At 39.5% G+C, this 22,227-nt stretch overlaps 1 protein-coding gene across 7 annotated transcripts in view; it reads right to left on the reverse strand.

The window, feature by feature from the left end:
• Positions 1-22,227, reverse strand: part of Cadps (calcium dependent secretion activator) — a 446,274-nt gene that overhangs the window by 134,809 nt on the left and 289,238 nt on the right. For all 7 annotated transcript variants that reach the window (XM_070018866.1, XM_070018868.1, XM_070018865.1 and 4 more), the window contains exons 10-12: positions 20,933-21,041; positions 14,954-15,166; positions 2,178-2,314 (exon numbers count right to left, since the gene is read on the reverse strand). In XM_070018866.1, coding sequence (XP_069874967.1) covers positions 2,178-2,314; positions 14,954-15,166; positions 20,933-21,041 — 459 coding nt within the window. The remainder of the gene's footprint in view (positions 1-2,177; positions 2,315-14,953; positions 15,167-20,932; positions 21,042-22,227) is intronic.

The raw sequence follows: 22,227 nt of genomic DNA on the forward strand, positions 1-22,227 counted from the left end.
AAACTTAATTTTACTTCAAGGGTCCCTTCTGAGTCAGTTTTTGAATATTGTTCCATCATGGGAAAGAAGGGGCAAAAAGAAAAACTAAGCAGAGCCCAAAGAGGGCCACAAAAGTATAGCCTGAGAGGCCCTGGCCACGCTCTAACCACATATTAGAGATCTGGGAAATCTTCGATTGACAACCAGCAGCTCTGCGATGCATCCAAGGAAAGACGGCATCTTTCCTATTTCAAATGATAAGTTACTTCGGAGGGCGGGAGAGTAGTCGAGGCAGTGGGCTGCCCCTATAGGCAACTTCTTTGCCACTCCATCTGCTACCCCAAATGCTAAATCTTAGAAACAACACTGCTGTGAAAGATTAAAATATATTTTCTACGACTCAGATGACACCAAGTCTTTTGTAGATGCCAAAATAGCTGCTTTGAAAAGAGTTGAAGAAATATCAATTAGGAACTGAGTCGAAGACACAGAAAAATTTATGTATCCCTGCTGGTCGGTCTCCAAAACCAACTTAAAAAAAAAGATTGTAATAATGAGAAAATGGAATATATAGAGGCTTGAGATGAGGTCCTTTTAATTTCTGTTATTTTCTGAAATTCTGGAATGACAATTAATAGATACAGGTATACAAATGGAGAATAAAGATATTTTACTCTATTTATAATTAATTTTGTGTTTTTTTTACCATATCTTTAAGCCTATAATAACTAATGGGAAATAAGCTTCAATGTTTCATTCTGGTTTAATTTTTAGAGGGCATTATTAATTCTCTTCCATGATAAATTTCAAAACAAGAGAAAATTAATTTTTGAAAGAATAATAATGTGAAGAGTCTTGCAAATACATCTCAAAAATTCCTCACGAGAACAGGAATTATACATAGTAGGGAATGATTTAAGTTCAGATGCATATTCTCACAATTTTCATAAATGTAATTTATAATTACATAAATACACATTGAGAAAATTTGCCTTGCAATGCAAGGTAAGCTTTTTTTAATTTAAAAATTGTAAATCAATGTGTTATATCTCTTTCCAATTTGGCAGTCTTCTAGTAAGGAATTCTAAACCCAAGATAATCAATGTATCGTTTCTGCCACAAATTAATAAATTATTCTTCAGAACCTTGTTTCTATTTTAATATTATTTTACTACTATTATTTTTATACGTTAGCTTCTGGTTATCAAAAATAAATAGCTTTAAAATAAAAATCATTTAGAATACAGATAGAATATAGACATGTAATTTAGAAAAGAAAAAGGTTTTCATTATATATCTATTAATATCAGCAATATGTTAATTATATTGATTTCCATTTGGGGTTGGAGGAGGAAAATTTTCTCTTTATAAAGTTATTTTATCATTTTCCTCATTCTTCCCATCCATAAAGGGGGAAAATAATATTTGCCTTTAAGAAATAAAGTAATAACTTATGGCTTGCCGAAGGAAATAAATGGAGTCTTTTTTTTCCCTTTTTGGCTTTTACATTTGATAGCGCAAAGCTAAAAATGTATCTTCAAAATCCAATAAAAACGTAATAGCAGTCCCTTGCATTTAACTAATTAAAATCTATGTTTAAAATAGGATTTTAGGAAATTTCGATTCTCTTGTTGGATAGCTAGATTTCCAAATGTCTAATGTATCATAAAAATAATTCCCTCCAAGGGCATAAAAGGGCTCTAAATATTATGAAGAAACAAAAAGACACCCACACAAACAAACAAACAAACAAAAACCAATTAGGGTTATGGAAAGTAATTGGAGTTTATTTACAAATCATTCCCATCTTTAAAAGAGACTCAAAAAGCATACATTCCTTTATGAGCCGGGAATACCAGGTCTGGGATTGGGAGGAAGGGGCTCTTAAACTCTAAGTTTTACAAATTCTTCACAAGCAGGTGCCAAGCCCATTACCCTCAGGGGAAGATTTCAGTTGAAAGGGGGGCAAACTAAGAGGGGGAAGCTGGGGAACTGAACATGTCACTTCTTCCAACTCAGTCTTGCTTCTTTGGTAAGTAAAACTAGCTCAGTGCAGGAAATCAATAACACACGATTGTTTAAGGGATTCTGATTGTTAAAAAAGGAGACTTGAGCTTCTGACACATAGGTAGAGAAGTCTTTGGGGTACTAAAAAAATGTTAATGTTTAAATTGCTGTAGACCAAAGAATATACTTGCCAGGCAAGAATAGGAATCATTAAGTCTGTGATCCAAAGTCAGGCGTTGTACCATCTCAAAGAGGGAAGCGTGGTCAAAGTTACAGGGGTTGGAAGAGATAAATTCATCCATGCCATGTTTTTGAGCTCTATCTGCGTCTGTTCATTTATACATGTAGAGAGAGACACAATTTAGAGAAACACATCACATTTTCTCTGACATTTCAAATTACACAGGAATTTACTAGGCATTATGAATGTTAACTGGTTCCCTCTTACCCCCCCCCCCCCACCAATATCCCCAAGATATTCTTTTTACCTCCCATTGTCAACTTGCATCATGAGTTTACTGCATTTAGGCAAAAATATATTGGCATCAACATGTTTATCAAATGATCACAGTTCCAGTGCATTCATGTTGTTCTTGAAAAACTAAGCACAAGACCGTAACTTCGCCTGCATTTCACCAAATACTGAAAGCAGATCGGATCTTTGCTTATCATAGCCTAGTTAGCTTCGTAGGTTTATAATAGATTCTGCCATTCCAGTGGTTATGTCTAGTGCAATTTCTCTACAATTATTGGGATTGTCTGGGGGAAAAAAAGGGTTACGCTGATTTTCAGCAAGAGTGACAATATTTGTGTCCCCTCTCTTTCCAAATCCCCATTGCCAATTTGGTTTCACAGAAGATTTTGAGTCCCCACCCTCTAAAATTAAAAATTAAAAAGAAAAAATTTCCATTGAAACCTGGAGATTAAGTTAAATGGGAATTGAGTGTGACAGCCGAGGATATTGTTTTTTTATGTGCTTACTTGGTTAGTAAAGCTCATGAGACGAACAGAAATTTACTCTGCTAGGGTTATAATCTGCCATTTATTGTGAATGAATGATCTCCATGTAGCCACACTTTTTCTTGGAGGTTAAGGGCTGCAGGGAAAACCTTGCAAGGGCTGCTAACTAATCAATCTCAACATGAGTAACGAAAAAATACTACCCTTGGCTGGCAAAATAACACGGAGAATTCGACTACCAAAAAAAAAAAAAAAAAAGCTTAAATAAAAAGGTAGTAATAAAGGTCTTTTGCATGAAAGGATTCAGCTCAGTCCACCTCATTGTAAACTCAATTCCTTGTTCTGCAGACTACAAGGAAAAATCAAATCGAACAAGATTCTGCTCATTTCCTAGCATGTAACATTTCACTGTGATAGAGGACCTGGCAGGAAGCAGCAATGCTATCAGGGCGACAGGGAAATTGATTTCTGACTTGGGAGGGTGTCTGAATAATATTTTCATACGTGGCCTCCATCCCAGGAAGATTTTTTTTTCCCCTTCTCCCTGTTGAGGATATAGTTGTAGGCTTGGGTTATGTAGCAATTTGACTTTAACATGTTGATTTCTTCTCTTATTGATTTTAGGGTAGCACGCAAACTTAAACGCAGAGCGTGGCTGATTTAAACCTCCCTATCGATTGTTAGATTAAAAAGAAAATCTGCGGTCGTCATTTTTCAGAGAAGCAGCAAGTGGTCAGTGTTTGAACAAGATGTGTTGTTTATGCCCAAGATACACAGAAGCAACAGTTTCCAGAAGGCAAGTTGAAGAATGCGTATTTTAACAGCCAGATCGTTCCATTAAAAATGATAACACATGAGTGTTTGGAAGGGTTATCACGTGTACAGAAATGATATTAGGGAATCTGTGAGAAATCTCCTGGCTGTGGTAGATGCTTTGGATTTGTCCTCAGGAACGGCTTTTAAGGGATTGAGATTGAGTGTTTGGCTTAGGAAGACGACTCAGGATGGTCAGGAAAGTAGTTGCTCTTGGGTGGGGGTAATGCTACCTGGACCCAAGGTAAGGATTTTAAAATTGTTCTCACGTGATGTCTCACCTGGCATAAGAACAACTTGTACCATGGAGATGGCCTTTCTCTGTTACCCTTGCCTCTTCATCCTACCTGTACCTGGTTAACTAAATTCAGCAAAAACCAAGTGCTCTGTGTACATGAATTGCTCATCCTGTTATGTCCTTATAAAAAAAACTTCATCCACCCCTTGCCTCCCAATTCAAATGGACAGATCAGGCAGTCTGGCTAGCAGTAGCTTCTTGCTCTCAGATTTCTCAGTAAGAGGCTGCCGAGGTCTTACTTATGTCAGTTTTGCTGTGGCTGCTTTATTGCTCCTCAATTATGACCATACACTGGGTCATTTAGCTCAAAGGGCTCTTTAGTAGCTATTAAAAATAGAGCACAGTTTTCAAGTGTCTTTCTCTTTGGTTTATTTGTTTGAACCCCTTGAATACTTGGCTGATGACCTGTTTTGCCTTGCTGCCCACATGGGAAATGGAGCTAAAAAGGAAACTTGGTTCCTGTAAGGAAACATAGGGACAGATCATTCCCCACTCCCATCTCATCCCAAAGGCTCAATAAACACAGCTTCACGTGCTAATTCTTGGCTAAGAATACGCCTTTTCTATTGACAGTTTAAAGCAGGCTTACAGAAATATGTGTAAAATCAACCTGTTTTCCTTTCCCAACAATAACTATCAAAACAAACCATCTTTCCCCTTTTTCTTTTCCTTTTTTCCTTCCTTCTTAGGTTGGGATGGAACTCGGGAGATCTGGGTTCTAGGTTCCTTCTGTTTGTTGATAATTGTCAGGTGCTGGCTGAAGGGTTTCTCTCGCTGAGCCTCAGTATCCTTGCGTGTAGGGTGAGCTGAACTTTTGGTTTCCTTTCTGCCACCACAGACTGGTTTAATGATCATGAAGATCCCTGTACACTCTGATGTGCAGCAAGGAACTTAATGCAGTGAAATCTCAGCAAATAAAACGAGCAGCTCTTGGATTTTGGCTTGCACAAAATTTATCATTTATTCAGAATTAGGTTCATTATACAGTAACTCAAAAAGGACTTAAAAGGGTGGCTGGCTCCCACGACATTTAAAGGAATCTCTCTGAGTGTATTATATTCTGAAAAAGAGGGAAGTATAAACTGGGAATGCTATTTCATGGTGTCAATGAAAAGAGTATGTTTTTAAAGCAGCGAGTTTGGTACTTTTTGTTTTCTGCTATATCCTTGCAATTAGCACAGTACCTGGAACACAGCAGAGACTTGATATATAGTTGTTAAGATAATGCACTGATTTGACCAAAGTAAATAAACTCTGTCTCTCCTAATAAATGTTATCCATTTCTTGGTTTAATGAAATGTTGCAATACTAAATTCATTGGGAAGAGTCTATTTGATAAGGGTTTAGATAGTGGTTAGTGAAGTCAGATGTCTTATGTGTGTTTGTGGTTAGAGCTGCCATTTCTCTGGTGGGAGGCAGGGTTTTAATGTTTCTGAACCTCCTTGTCCTAGCTTGTGAACTGAAAACAGACTTCAAGACTACTGTTAGGATCTACTGAGACATGTCTGGAAGGCACTTGACATATAGTAGCACTCAGGGAACATTCAGTCAAAGTAAACAAGCAGTGCCCATTAGTTAGAAGCTGGTAGACCAGCCAAGATCTCTCTGTACTTACAGCTAATATACCCTGCTTCTTAAACCACAGACACTGGAGAAGCTGGGAGTCCTTCCTAGTCTCTCAGCTTCATGGTTCTGTTCTACCCTGAGTAACCAATTCCTATGTCCTGTTTCTGTAGCTTAAAATTTTTTTTTCCTAGATTAAGTTCCGACTTCTCTGTGCATCTTCCGTGCACACACACAAACGAATCCCCTGGCAGGTAGGGTGCTTAGTGAGGGCATGTGTAACCTGCTATTTCCTTTGCCAGCTCCTGGAAGAGCCAAGGCTTAAGAGGTGTTTATTAACTGAATGACTCTGACACCTCCACACCAGGCAACTTCCCATTGGCTTTATTAAGGAGTCACACACATGGGGATTCAGATGGCATCTTGCAAATCCAAAAGTGGGAACATGTGCTCTTAGGGGGGAAAAAAAACCTCTTCAAGAAGGAAACAGAATTCTAGGTGCAGGTGTCTTTGGATACCATTCAGATTGTCTGCCTGTGTCTCCATACATGTCTAGGACCATATGCATTACATATGTTGTCTATTTTAAAATAAAACACTGCAGTGGTCCAGCTGTTCCAAATCTGTTTCAAAAGAATTTGTGGGCGCTTCCCAAGTAACACCATACAGCCACTCTTGCACTGTTCCAGAATGTTCTCCTACAGTGCTGAGCACGAAAAACAAATACCCTTTGTAACTTCATTTTCCCCCCCTGTACAAACAATTGGATTTCGTGGGTAAAAGAGGGGAGGGGGAGCCAAGGTTGACATCAGCCGGGAGAAAACAGCCCAAGGCAAAACATGAAAGAGTTGATTCCTGTATACAGGACACTGGGATCACTTCCTTTGCCAATATTTGGCATGTGTCAAGAGAAGGAAAACAATTTTGAACACTGGGCTGAGAAAAATCAAATTCAAAGGGAAAGTAGCTGTTTAAAACCCCAGCGATGTTTGGATTCTTGCTTGCCTTGCATGAACACTTACTCGTGCTCTTTTCCACGAACATTTACCAAGAAAAGAAATCAAGGTTTGACTACATTTTGCACACCAACTTCAACCTTGACCTTTTCCAGATCTGGCTTTAGGAAATAATGACCAAGTCCTGCTTTGTCACTAAGGGTTCTAAGTATACTGAAAGTGAGCTGTATGATTGTGTAGGTTCTGTAGTTAGGGCATAACCCAACACACTTTTTCAAACAATGCTGCTGTTCATGTCTGGGAGTTGTGTACATGACAGGTTCCAAGTCTTCTGCAGCATAGGATAGGAAATTGGCTTCAAAATAAACTCCGAGGAGTAAAGCTAACAAAGGAAAGAATCTTTAATACTCCTGGTGTTAGTCACCACACAGAAGCAAGCTCATGAATTGGCAGGCTTAAGGAGAACAGGTAAACTTTCAGGAGGAAATTTGTCAACACTTTCCTTCGAGTTTATAGAATTTTTGGCTTGGCACTTACGGAATATGGGGAAAAGACTGGTTCTTACAATAGCACCATTCTGAAGGTCTTATACTCTCCTTTAATCTACTTTATTAAAATGCAAGTGGATGGACCCTAATAGACTACCCTGTCCCTTGTGCTTTTATTGAACTGACTATGATCTTTGTGTTCCTTTTATAATTGATATTCTTTTCCTTTTTTCTTCTCCCACAACTGGAAAAATGAGAATTTTCATGATCTGAGTAGTGACCACAGTTATATGACTTTGCTTCAGAAAACAGGTTCACAATAATGACTACCAAATAAATGTCCTTTGCTTGAATGAGTAATGCAGCTTTGAAATTTGAATTTTATTGAAATATTCCTAATTATTTCAACAATTGAAAGCCAGAACCAAATCTTCTTTTTCTGTTTTATAATGCTACATTTTAAATTTTTTCATGGGTTAGGGAACATGAAATTGTGCTGTTGAGCATCATTATGACTATGTTGTTTGAAAGAGGCTCTTACCTCTTATGTGTCCCTTCTATAATAATAAGCTCAGAGGTAGCTGTTTTATTATTGAAACTTGGAGCAGAGTTAGGGCTGTTGCTACTCTTGATGGATGCTCAAGGCAAGAGAATAGCTACTGTAACTCTAAAGTCATCTGTGAACCCGAAGTGAAAATTAAAAGGTGACTTTGTATCTTTCTTATACGGAAAATGTGTGCTTGTCATATCTGCTTGACAGTGTAAGAGTGAATGTATGGTTTGGACAATAACGAACAATGACAGTAGTCAGCCTCATCAGAAGACATGAAATAAAGAAATGACAATGATTGATGGCAGCTGGCTGTTTACAGATTTTTCTACAAGAGTTTTTCTTGGCATTGTCAAGTAACCAGGGGATGGATGCTGTGCCCTGCCTGAGCCCTGCACAGCAAGCAAAAGATTGGCCCTCCCATGCCTGCTTCCCGGAGGCACAGAATGGACCACTTAACTGAGAATTATTTCACTCCCATATGGTATTTCTGTTAAACCAACCTAGCATGGATGGCTTGGTTAGGATAGCTTTGTTGGAAGCTATAGGGGCCACACTGCATTTTTCAGAAATCTTAGAATTTAAAACTACCTTGGCAATAGACTCAAGGGGATAAATGTGATGTTTATTTCAAGACTGATTTCTCTAATTCTTTGTAAGACGGACAGTTGCTTTTGGTAAAAATTGCAACAGGTATTTTCTTCACTGATCTGAACCCAAATAAATAAGTGATTTATAATTTTCCTTGATATCATTATTACGTTTGCAATTAATTAATTTTGTATTCCCTATGAATAAAGATATTTAAAAAATATTTGACTAATAAAGTATCTTGCTGGAAATGACTATATGACATGAAAATACTCAAGTCATTAGCAAATATTATATTGTGTTTCTCAAGTAGTTAACAATGCAGTGAATCTTTACTTAATATGTTCTATTTAGATCACAACATGTTATTTGGAAAATTTTGGACCTGATTATAGAACTCTATCCTTTTAAAAAGTCATGTGATTTGTAGTGCAGTTTTGGGCCATGCAAATTAAGTTGATATTGCATTAATTATTTGATATAGCATTGCTGAATATAGCAACTGCAAGTTGACAATACAAGAAGATAGAGCAAAAAAAATCTCATGAGATAAAAGTATAGAAAGGAATTAAGGCAAACAACTATTTGAAAATCTACTAGAATAGCAATGCGCTGTGCAAATTCGCTCAGAACAGAATTCATTCAGTCATCTACTCATCCATCCTTTCATTCTTGAAAAAAAAATAGTATAGCCAAACCCTAAATTCCCACTAAGTTCACAGTCTATGGTAAGCTTTGAAAAATGCTTCATCAGACATTCAAAGAAAAGTAAAAACTTAAGTATCTGCTTGGAGTGGTGAAAAAATGTCTGTCTGCTAGCCAGGGGTACATTTATGCAAAAGAAAAAAAAAAGAAGGGAGGAAAAGCAAATTAAAAGAAAGAATATTAGAAGAACTATTATTAAATGGTTAGAAGGAATGATATGACCTACTTCTTCTAAATTAGCATTCAGGATTCTCAAATACATATTTGCCTGCTCTCTTGACTGGATATTCTAGTTCCTAATGTCAAGTCTTCTTTCAACACATTTTTGGTGGACAGCTTTTATTTCCTCTATGAATAAAGGACTTCTCTATTTTCTTATATTAATAAATAGTAAAGAGAAAGATTTAACTGAAGATTTGAAAGTAGCTCTTAAGGCTCCTTAGTTTATTTTAAAAAATTAATGCTATTACAAATTACATGGAAAAAAGTTATTGTTGTCATTGTTCTTGGGACATAGCAGAATGACATTTGAGAGCAGAGGTCAAAAGCCTCCTTAGTATTCTGAGACTGTAGAAGCACAGTATTTGAAAATAAGGTCCTGGGACTCAATCATGTCATGTCCTTGATTTGCTCTTTTGGTATTGTAGCTCTATGTATTGCAGCTCTCCTTGCCAAATTAATCCTCTATAAGGGTCTTACTAGACAACACACCCTTAAGCCAGATTGAATGAGTTCTTTAGTTCTTCTAACAGTACATTTACTTTATTGTATTTTGCTTTTTCTTTAAGTCTTGCTCACTTAACAATTTTAGGTTTCCCACTGTATTTTTTCTGTTTGTCAGTATATTCATGGTTGACACATCATTGGTACCTTGACCATTCTAATCTTTGGAATGCTGAAGCCAAAGCAAGAACAACAACAACAACACATTGTATCATGGTGCAAAATGATCTGTTTTCAGGCATTAAAGCAGTCAGGTAGCTGTGAATTCCATGAAACAATTGGCACTGTTTGCCATTCATTGTGATGTTCATTAATACTCTTGGAATGAAAAATAAGTTAGGAGATATTCATGGTTGGCTTTACTCAGAGGATCATTTGATGCCAATATGAAAGCCAAGGAGAGGAGGCAATTATGCACACATCACATGCATCCTAGTTTCAGTATGGAAGCTTACATTTCAAACCTAAGGTCAAGAAAATTAACATGAAAAAAAGTTTTACTACAAAGTCTAGACATGAGGAAGATTTAAGAGGAGGGCGGGGGAGGGAAGCACATTGCAGGTGTCAGATAATCTAGTCTGATTATCTGAGCTGTGCTAGCTATAGGGGAGCACTTACCCTTCAGTCCAGCTAGAAGTTAGCAGGGTAAGAAGGAACAAACCAGAATAACATAAAGACTAGCAACAAGGCTCAGGAAAGCAGACAGGAGTTCTAACCTAGCAGCTAAAGTTCTTGGGTTCGAGCAAAGATTGAACAAGAAAACTTAAAACAAAACAAAAACAACAACAACAGAAAAAAAATCAACCTCCCCCAAACCAATAACAGTAATCAAAATCCCCCTAAAGGCTGACAACTGTTTAAGTGAAAGTAAATATGGTACAGCCCCCAGAAACTTCCAGCTTTGGGGATCTATAGTGTGTAGTCAGTTATTGACAGAGAAAACACACATTAAAATGTCTCATTGCAAATAATATATCAAATCATCAGCCAAATGTCAAAGATTAAAATACCCTCTTTTCCCCACCCCATTCCACATGAGAATTGAGGTACTGAATGTTATTGTCCCACCAAACACAACAGGTAGGGATATGCTGTTTTCTAAGTGAGACATCACTTGACATACCAAATTGTGACAACCTTCAACTACATAGGAACCACATAAGAAACTACATAATTACCAGTATTTTTTTTAAAGTGTAACTAGGTAGTAACTTCAACTTGTTCAAATTTTAACTAAAAAGGAAAAAAATTAAACCAACACACACAAAAGAAACCACAAAAGAACAGAAAAGTTTTTAAGGTTGATGGAGCCCTCCCCAAATCTTTGTAGAGTTACACACAAACTAATGAATAGCAGGATCTATTTTTTCTTCAGTTTTTATAATTCTATAAACAGTTCACTCCACTCTTTCTTAAGACATGTCTTTTCAGTTTGAAATTGAGCTTTGAAAATTGTAAAAAAAAAAAAAAAAAAAGAAAGAAAAAAGAAAAATATGAACTGCACCAAAATCTGTTAAAAACTGAATTTAGAAAGACCCCAATGCACTCACAATTACTTCCATTTCCCATGCTATAAAATGTTCCATTCTCAAGTTTTCCTGGAACAGACAGGGACATGACAAGACTGGAGTGTTTATTTTTCTCTCCCCCAAAACATTTCTATGTGGCTTCCCTTTGCTGTGTAAATACTAACCAAACAATTACCATCATAAGTTACTGAAAAGTCCTTAATCATAGCCCGTGTATGGCAAGTACTTTGAACAAATATTCAAATACAGGACTTATGAGCTGCATGCAGTTAAGTATTTAACAATGACCCTTACCTTGTAGAAGTCAAGGAAACCTTTTTTAAAATGCAATACTTGATTATTTCTTTTCTTTTAAGAACTTTTTGTTGTTGTTGTTAGTTAATAAATTTGTCATTGAGTTAATTTTTGTGATATGACTAAAGACCAACCAACCAAATGTAAGTGAGGGACCACAATTTTCTATTTGGAATGACGTTATGATTTTTTTCCATTTTTTTCTTGAGTGCTAGTTCTCCTGGGACACAGAATTTCAGTGCTAAAATTAGGGAAGTGTCAGGCTTTTCTATATGGAAAGCTTTCTTTTTAACAGTGTTACTTGATTTTAACAAATAAAAGCAGCTGTGAAGAAATAGTGAGGGGCTGCCATTCTGTAAGCAGGTTCAATAAAACCCAAGACCTACCCTCACCTCACCACACCCACCCATTTGTGTGTAGTGTGTGTGTGTGTGTGTGTGTGTGTGTGTGTGTGTGTGCATATACATGCATGTATATATGTATGTTTTTATGTATAACTCCGCACTGACACCATGGAATGTAAAATTCCTGGTCTCTTTTGATCTTTCTCTTGTATGTGCTCATGAACAGAAGGTGAGGGTAGTTAAACTCTGATTTCCTATGCTGGTTTTTAAATTATGGACTCAGAAGCCACCCTGGCTGGTACTTTGGTTGTGCAACCTTTATTAAGTGCCTACGTTAGCAATGAAACTTGAAGCAGTGGGGAGGCTCTCTGTGAGGGACAATTAAGGAATGGTAGGACTACTGAGATCCACGCCAGTGAGTTCAGTCTAAGACAAGAATGGCTATTTATTACAGGACTACTACGTACAACTGGGGAGAATGGGCCTATCCAAGCCAGTGGGTGCTGTTCACATTTTTTTGTCTATGTAAATAGAGCCTCTTCTAGCCAACAGTCAGCCTGGCTCAATGTGGTAGCCTTGCTCTTACAGAAGCAGGTAGGCTTTCTTAATGCCCTGGAGAACCTCCATTACTGAGCGCTGTTTAAGGAGTCCTGAGAGAGGAGAGAAGATGGCTCTCCCTCCCCCTTCTTCCCCAGCCCCGGTCCTGATAAAATCCCATAGACATGCATTAACTCATCTCATTCATTTCTAAACCCACCTTCTACATTCTCAGGGGTGACATTTTCAAGGTCCAGGACCTTGAACTCAGAGCCTGGGTGACTGTCCCTGAGTTTTTTTTTTTCCAAGTTATCACTGTACCACTTGAACTCCATGCAATTCTGGCTTTAAGTGGGGGAAGGGAGTAGTTAATTGGAGATAAAGGAATAAGCTGAAGTTTCCTGCCAGGGCTAGCTTCAAACTGCAATCTTTAGATCTCAGCCTCCTGAGTAGCTAGGATTATGTGTATGAGCCACTGGCACCTGGCAGATGTGATATTCTTTACCTTTTAGGATTTTTTTCTGGATGCCCTGTTTTATAAAAGTTCTCTGTTTCAAACAGGGTTTTGGCAGGTATCAAGCAGCATGTATTCAGTTGAATCTTTCTGCTGATGCCTATATTAGCATTTTAGCTTCCTAACTAAATGTGTCCTACCAACAGAGGGAAATCTCCATCAAGAGCCTTGCTGCAATTCCACAATGAGCGGCCCTCTAGTTAACAGCTGCCACCATGGGTCTTCTTTAAAAAAAAAAGGAGGGGGGGGGTTGGGAGGGAATGCTGTGGATTAAACTCAGGGCTTAAAGAAGTGCTATACCACTGGCAGTTCCAGGCTCTTCTCCATTTAACTTTACTCTTAAATATCTTTCCTTACGCAAGGAAGAAAAAAGTATGGCCAAATCAGTTTGTTAAGTTGGGCAAGTGACAGGACAGAGACACTGAATGCAAGAACTGGAGATTGTTTGGAAATAAGAGCGGGATTTTCCAAATATCACCAGCTGTATATGTTTTATGAGGTTGATTTGGATAGCAATTATACTTAGGACATTTTTCTCACACTGGGAAAATACCTTTTCAGGTGGGTATGATGGGTGGCATCATTTCCAGATGTTAACAAGGAGGTTACCAGGCAGGGTGAGAGGAAAGAATGGGTCACACTGTTGTCTTTTGTTAAGAGAAATTAATCAACTGTCAGGGCTGTTTCCTTCAATGAATGACTCCTCCTCTCTTTATTCTCAAATAAACCCAGGTTCCAGAAGACATAAGAGAGAGCAAGAAGAAAGTGGGACCTGGGTAGGAGTCCTGGTAGGAGGGCTGTTCTTTTCTCCCCAACTCCCACTTCAGTGATTTTCTACGTAGGAAGCTACTGAAAGTATGTAGTTATTTGTAAATTTCTTCTAAGGAATCTTCCTCAAGAAACTACAGGCACTGAATAGGAACTTGTGGGTTTGTCACCCCCAAAAGAGCTGTGTTCCCTGATTGGCAAGGGCTTTACAAGGTTTCAGAACAAACTCTTCTTGTTGGACAGAATCGTTGACCATTACACAGAGAAGCTACTTCTGTTTGCCTGGTGTTTTCTTTCCTCAGTTAGTCATCATGACATGACATCCACCATGGTATTTGGTAAAAGCTGAGAGTATCCGATTTATTGGTTGACTCTTTTGCAATCCTGACTTGCCCTAAGGGGAAGATGTCTCAAGAACAGGGGTTTTGTGAGTCTTCCTCATTAGGACATCTCATCTCTAGACAGGTACCCAGTGAGGGAAGGTGAGTGAGTTCCATACTAAAGTCAGTAATCATTGCAAAAACAAAATGAAACAGAACAAAACCAATATTCCAAGGAGACATGATATACGGGGTAAGGCAAAGGTCTTTCTTTAATGTAAACATGTGCAACTGAAACAAATTGTGTTGTTTCATGCTTTACGTTCTCATTTTGCTTCAATAAATGTCTTCAAACATAGACAAGCTTTCACCTTACCCTGTGCATCAAGTTCTGGAAGAGAAAAGTCTTCCTAGGAAGAAGACATGGGACAGGGGGCAAGAAACTGGTCAGAAGCAGAGGTAAGAAGAGAAGGAGGAGCGGCAACTGGGATAAGGCTGTGTAAGAAGATGCATTCATTTTTGGGTATCTGATATTTCAGTTCAGAATGGGAATCTAGGTATCATGGTTTTTTTTTTCCTTCACTGCATGTGATAATGTCATCATTTATTTTTAAATGGTTCTAAATTGCAGATTTAAGTTTATTTCAAATCAATTCCATTTTAAAATCACTTTTAATAGGAAGACGTGAAGCAACAACATACATCAACCTACTATATTTGAAGGTCTCAAAAATACATGTTGGGTTCTGAATTCCAAACTCTTACCAAAATAAAGAGGTAAAAATATGCATCAAAGATACTTTCCTTTTTTTGTTTTCAGTCCTTGATAGACAAGGTCAAGTATTGCACTTTAAAATCACCGCCCCAACTCTTGCCCTGAATGGACTGCATGCTTTCAACAAACATGATTTTTATAAATGCTATATCACAGCAACTAGTTTTTTTTCTTTTCATTCAACTGTGGAAGGTTTACTCTATAGAACTGTTTCTTTAAGAAATGGCATATTTACTTACAAAATTGCGAGATGGGGGCATCCAGCTGAGGCACATTTCCTCCCTTGGCATTGAGCTTCTGGACCTGAGTCGGTGGCACGGGTTTGTGTGACTGCCCAGTGGCCCGGTACATAGCTTGGACCCACAAGATGCGATCTTGTTCATCATCACTTGCGAATATCACCGTGTCTCCTTCTTTGACTGCATTGAAGAAGGCCCTGCCACCCTCCAAACCTTGAAGAGAAAGAGAGAGTAATTTCTAAGCTGAGCGGTGACATGCTCAGCCCGTAGAAAGCATTTTCTGCAGCTTTTTTTCTTGGGCCAGAAGAAGGGAGGAGTAATTTATTTGACTCCATGATGGGGTTTCTGAGAACTACTTGGCCACTGAGTGGGACCAGGCTGCTTAGAGACATTTTGAGCCTGGCTCCTATCTCTTTCTTTGTTTGGCTGGTGACAGCATTATCTAGCAGGCTGCCTGACACATCTGCCTATAAACATACTATTTCTTCCCTCCTATTTCAAACCAAGTTATCCAGCTGGATGGTGATAGCTCACACCTACAATCCTAGCTATTTAGGAGGCTGAGATCTGAGGATTGTGATTTTCTGCCAGCCTGGGCTGGAAAGTCCATGAGACTCATACTGCCAATTAACTACTAAAAAGCCATAAGTAAAGTTCTTTTCTTTATAACAAAGGACACATCTGTACTAAGACCTCTTAAAGTCAGTTCACATGTGAATCCCTGGGCATACTGCTGAACTGCAGCTTCCGATGCAGTATGTCAAACAAGCTTGCAAATAATGTACATGGCGCTGGTCTGAGTAGCAAAGGTCTCCTCTTAGTCTCTCTTAAAGCCCCTCCAACCAGGCTGCTGTTGACTGACCTCGTCATTGTCTCCAATGGCATCTGCCTTGCTGAATCCAATGGTCAGAGTCCTAACTTCATTTGCTTTGGTCAGCAGGATGCACGTGCTACCTGTACCTCAGCCCTCTCCCTTGAACTCCAGGCCTGTGTTGCTAATAGCTTTCTGTATAAGCGTGTCATACCCAAGTTGGGAACTCCTGCTCTTTCCCTTAAATCCCTTCTCCAGCTCAGTCATGCTGCAGGTATCTCTCTCGATGAGGAATGCCACAACTTAGGCCTAATTTTCATTTTTCTATTTCTCCAAATGCTAGTGAAAGTCTGACAGTTCTACCTGTAGGATTATACCAAAAGGGGACCAATGTCCCCACCTCCAGTGCTGCCACTAGACTCTCTCTATGAATACCCCTCACACGGGTTATTTTAGTAGCCCCCTATCTGACCTGTCTACCTCCACCCTCACTGTCTGTAGTCAAGACTTATTGGTTTAGTATGAGTCAGGTCATCCTGTTCCTTGGCTCACAATGGTTCCACTTAGACGAAAAGTCTAGCTCCTGAAAGGCCTGCACCCCAGGTTATCTCTCTCTCTCTCTCTCTCTCTCTCTCTCTCTCTCTCTCTCTCTCTCTCTCTCTCTCTCTCTCTCTCTCTCTCTCCCCCCCCCCTTTTGTGCACATTTGTACTCATTGGCTTCTTGCTACTCCTTGGGGCAGTTCTGTTGATCCTGATTGACCTCACCCTTGCTAGTCTCTGTACTATACTGACATTGTTCTTTCCCTAAGGCATCTGTTTGATTCACATCTTCACCTCTAGCATGTCTTTGACACAAAGAGAAGTCCACTGAGGACTTTTATGACTTGTATCCCCTCACTGTCTACCTTTCTTACCTTGCTTAACTTTCCTCTGTTGCTCTTACTATTTTCTACCTACCTATATACTTTGCATCATAAGGACAGTAAATTTCTGTCTTATCCACTGTCATATACTTAGTGCCTAGAATTGGGCATGGTACATAGTAGGTGATCAACAAATATTTGCTGAGTGAATAGGCTATAGACTCAGGTGGAAGCGTTGCTTTGGGCTTAGGCCTGAGTTATACTGTATCCATCAACTTATTCCTGGAACCTATATTGTCGGGTAGTAGGTCCTCCCTAGCCACAATGAAAGGTTTGTGTCTGTACTAAGCATTTCTACAATTATGAGGGAGTACCTCTGCCCCATTCATTGGGTAAATGAATGAGTGATCAACATCTTCACAGTTCGTCAGTCAGTAACCTGTCTGACATTGGCATTGGGAAGAAATTTCTGGTGATATGAAGACGTCTCCACTGCTCTGACAATATCAATTCAGCATGCAGAGGACCATCCATGTGCATTGTTTCAGATTGATTTAAGTAGCTCAAGACACTGTGTCATGGAATTTTGGAAGTACCTTCTATTATTTGAGGCCAAACTGCTCAGGAACTGAGTGACTATGAGTGCTCTTTGAACTATACCCATGGGAAGGTAAAGTGAAACATTTTCAATTTTAGCTTTAGAAGATTAGTAAAACTTACACATAGTTATTTATCAATTCCCCAAACTAACATTTCAAGGACCTTCAACAGATAAGACTTTATTTAGCATAAAATTTTGTGTCTGGGTGACCATCTGGATCTCAGGCTGGTCCTAAGATGGCGATATGCATTCACATCTTTCCCTACAGTACAGAACAGGTTACGTGAGCACCAAGCCTACAAACGCTTCTGCCAGTTGGTTCCATGAACAACATGGAGGAAGGCAAGAGCAGGAGAGAAGACAATGGATTTGCACACTCACCCTCTAGGAGCAGCTAAGGAGACTCCTGGAATCTCTAGTGGAATCTGCTAAAATGTACACTGCTCCTGAGGAATAGATCTTATGGGAAAAAGCTGGCAAATTGTCTTATACAAAAGAATTCCCTCCAATGCTCACTTCACACGAAGACTGCCTTTGCTCTTTCTTGTTCCTAGTTTAGAGGTAGAGCTTAGGAACACCCACTTTTTAATAGGCATGCATTAAGAAATTCTGACGAAAAGTCCAGGGCAACAGTTCAGTGGTAGACTGCTTGTCTAGCGTGGACAAGGCCTTGGGTTCCATTTACAGTAGCAAAAATGTGTGTATATAGATATATACACATACACACATACAGATTCATACACATATCTTTGTATGTACATATACTTATGTATATTTGTGTGCGTATATATAGATATATAGATATAGCTATGTATCTTTCTGGGGGCAACACTAGGGTTTGAACGCAGGAATTTCTTCTTGCTAGGCAGATATTCTGCCACTTGAACAATGTCTCCAGTCCTTTTGTTTTGTTTACTTTTGAGCTAGAGTGTCCCTTTTTACTCAGCCTGGATGAGAATCCTTCTATTTTCTGATTCTTGTCATGGCTTGGACAATAGGTATACACCACTGTACCTAGCTTTTTATTAAGTGAGATGAGGTCTCATGAACTATTTTTTTTTTGCCTAGGCTACCCTCAAGCCAGGATTCTTGCAATTTCAGCCTCCTGAGGAGCTAGGATAATAGGCATGAGCCTATAACATTTTGAGTTAGAATTTTCTCATGAGAACTGGACATATTTAAATATTTTTTATTTTAAAAAATCCCTTGGGGAAACAAAGGAGGAGGCAACAATGCTGGATAAGAAATGTACTCATTACCTTGCCCATGTAATTGTAACCCCTCTGTATGGTATTTTCACAATAAAAAAATCCCTTGGAAAATAAATAGGACTTAGCCTAAAGAAGACAGAGAAGAGCCACTGCTTATTAACCTCAAGAATAAAAGCAATTTATTTTCCATTTCCATTTACTATAAATGAATGTATAAATTATATTTTATAGGATTTTTTTTGAGATAGGAGCTTTAAAATAGTGCACAATTCTTCCTTGTGTATGGGGACAGAAGAGCTTTCTCTCTTCTGTTCTCCAACCACAGCAAGAGAATTGTTTATAGATGACAAACACTATAGCTTCACTACAACCTCTTATATAGCAAGTACTAAAGGCTAACACATGGGTTAGACTTCCAAGTCTAGCTCCACCCAGAAGCAACCTTTGATCTCTAGAAATCTGTACCTTCTTTACAAACAAGATGATGCTCTAAACTGTTCACTCTGTAAGACTGAGGTGAGGACTTAATTTAACCAGGTAGGGGGAAAGGAGTATGGATTTTCTTTCGGCACCCCCCCTTGCCCCACCCACACCCCCCTTGCCCCACCCACCCACTTCTGAGCCACAAGTCTTAGGAAAGACTGAATTTGAATCTTTGAACAAACCCAGTAACTCAAGAAAACCCAGACCATCACAGAATGTCCTGGTTAAGAGTCTACCGATCCCAGTTCTTTTTTTTTTTTTTTTTTTAACAAGACAGTACATGAAACTGCTCATTCAAACTCTAGGTTCACTGCATTGTAAAAGACTTCCAGGCACACTTTTTATATCATGCATAAAGGAAAGTCAGAAGAGGTTGGGTGGGTCCAAGTCCCTCAGAAAGGGCATCTTGGTAGCATTAACTTCCCTCAGTGGGCTTGGCCCAAGGCCTTTCCTATCATACCTTTTCAGGTTAATACTCCATCTCCTCTCAAACTCTGTTTTTCTTTTCTGTGTATTTTGTTGCATGTGGAAGAGCAATATGGGAGTAGAAAAAAAGGTTTTGGGCCAAATAATGCAGTATGGTTGGAAATGCTTCCCTTGTACAGATTTGGCATAAAAATAAACTTCTCCGGGAGAGGGCTGTTGGTGCTTGTTGTTCATTAATATGCTGAAATGATTTCGCACCCCTCCCCATGATGAAGGTTCTTTGAGGCTGATTTCTATTCATTTTTTTTCTGGTGAAAAAAAAGATAAAATGGGTTGGGGGAGAAGTGTGAGGGGGCAGGATGTAGAACTTATGCAATGTAGAACTTACAAGAAATTCTATCAGTTATATGGTTTTCTTAGTTACGTTAAGTCTTGGGAGTTTTCTTGGGAGGAAAAAACCCCATCTAGTGTGGATTCTCTTATCAAGTTCCATCAGTTAACTTGAATGCTAGCCTGAGTTTATGGATATATATATATATATATATATATATATATATATATATATATATATATATACACACACACACCATGTTCCTTGGTCATCAAGTCTTAGTCTTTGGCTGGGTATTGGTGGCACATTCCTGTAATCCTAGTTATTCAGGAGGCTGAGATCTGAGGATGACAGTTCAAAGCCAGCTTGGGCAGGAAAGACCATGAGACTCTTACCTCCTAAAATTAACTACCAAAAATCCAGAGATGGCACTGGGGCTCAAAGTGGTAGAACATTAGCCTTGAGCACAAAATCTCACTGACAGTGTCCAGGCTCCTGAGTTCAAGCCCGAGTATCACTGCATGCATGCACGCACACGCACATGTGCACACACACACACACACACACAGTATTTGGTAAGTTTACACATCACTGTTGAAAAACGACAAACGTGTATGAGCACATGCACACACATGCATAAAATATACTCATAAAATATACAACGTAGTCCTTAGTGTACATGTCTATCTTCTTTTTCAGGAATATTTGTTAGCATTCTATGGCTGAATATGTCATTCATGGTTATAGGTATTTAAAAGAAAATTGCTGGGTGCTAGGGGTTCACACCTGTAATTCTAGCTACTCATAAGGTTAAGATCTGAGGACCCAGGTATGAAGCCAACTGGGGTTGACATCCAAAAGACACTTATCTCCAATTAACCAGCAAAATGCTGTTAGTGGAGGTGTGGTCTTGAGTGAAATAGCTAAGCAAAAGCATGAGGTCTTGAGTTCAAGCTCCAATACCTGCACACACACACACACACACACACACACACACACACACACGCATGCACACGTGCACGCACACACAGAGAGAAAATTGCATATGTTTTCAATCATGAATTCTCTGGTATAAGACCAAAGCCCCACGCTGGGATGGCACTTAATCATCCAGGATGGAAATTCCCTGTGATCAGGAACATGGTATCATGGACACTTAGGAGACCACAGTAAACTGGCTTGTGTCTAATATGCAGCAAGTAACCAGCAAATGTTAGTTGAACATTGATTTCTAACTGAGGCAGGATGGGTACCTGGCTGGGGGTCTGTGTAGTCCACAGTGTAGCCATCCAGTTGTAGGAGTTCCTGAGGCTCCGCTTTCTTCTCACGGTAACTGCACATAGCAAATGTGTACTGACTGACCTGCAGGAAAGAAACACAGATCACAAGGCTGTTCCTCTTGAGCTCATTTTCCATTTAGCCAAGTCCCTTCGCCTCAGATCCTACACTTAGTGGTAAGGTAAAAACTGAGTTTTGCCGGGGCTGGGAAGGTGGCTCAGTGGTAGAGCGCTTGCCTTGCATGCTCAAGGCCCTGGGTTCGATTCCTCAGCACCACATAAGCAAAAAGAAAAAAGCAGGAAGTGGCGCTGTGGCTCAAGTGGTAGAGCACTAGCCTTGAGCTGAAGAGCTGAGGGACAGCGCCCAGGCCCAGAGTTCAGGTCCCACGACTGGACCCCCCAAAAAAAAAACAAAAAAAAAACAGTTTTGCCATGTCCTGGTTATATAACTTGGTACAAATGACTTAACCTCTCTCTGATCCTCTGTCTACCACAGCCGTACAACCTACTTCAATGCCTTATCATGGGGGAAGAATGAGGTCACAAAATGCATTTAGAATCTGTGCCTGGCCCTTAAGTGTTTGATAAAGGCCAGCGACCATCATTACTGCCTGCCTTCCTAGCTTTCCTCCTTCCTTTTCTTCCTCTCTTTCTTCCCTTCCTAATTCCTCATCTCCCTTCTCTCTCTCTCTCTCTCTCTCTCTCTCTCTCTCTCTCTCTCTCTCTCTCTCTCTCTCTCTCTCTCTCTGGTGCCATTCCTGGGACTTAAACTTGGGGCCTAAGCACTGTCCCTGAGCTTTTGTGCTCAAGGCTAGCACTCTACCACGTAAGCCACAGCTCTACTTCCAGCTTTTTGGTGGTTAACTGGAGATAAGAGTCTCACAGACATTCCTGCCTGGGCTAGCTTTGAACCATGACCCTCAGATCTCCAGCATCCTGAGCAGTTAGGATTACAGGCATGAGCCTCGGACACCTGGCCCCTTCCTTCCTTTCTTTAGACAGGGTCTTGCTATGGAGCTCAGGCTGACCTTGAAATTAAGGCCCTCCTGCCTCAGCCTTCAGAGTTGTTGAGATTACAGGGATATGCCACTACACCTGGCTCCTTGTTATATTAAGACTGGGAGAGGGGGCTGAGAAGGTGGCTCAGTGGTAGAGTGCTTGCCTTGCATGCATGAGGATCTGGGTTGGATTCAGCCAGAAATGGTGCTGTGGCTCAAGTGGTAGAGTGCTAGCCTTGAGCTGAAGAGCTGAGGGACAGCGGCCAGGCTGAG

This window comes from Dipodomys merriami, unplaced genomic scaffold (genome assembly GCF_024711535.1).
Source record: "Dipodomys merriami isolate MVZ:Mamm:240054 unplaced genomic scaffold, mDipMer1.0.p SCAF_13, whole genome shotgun sequence".
Lineage (NCBI taxonomy): Eukaryota > Metazoa > Chordata > Mammalia > Rodentia > Heteromyidae > Dipodomys > Dipodomys merriami.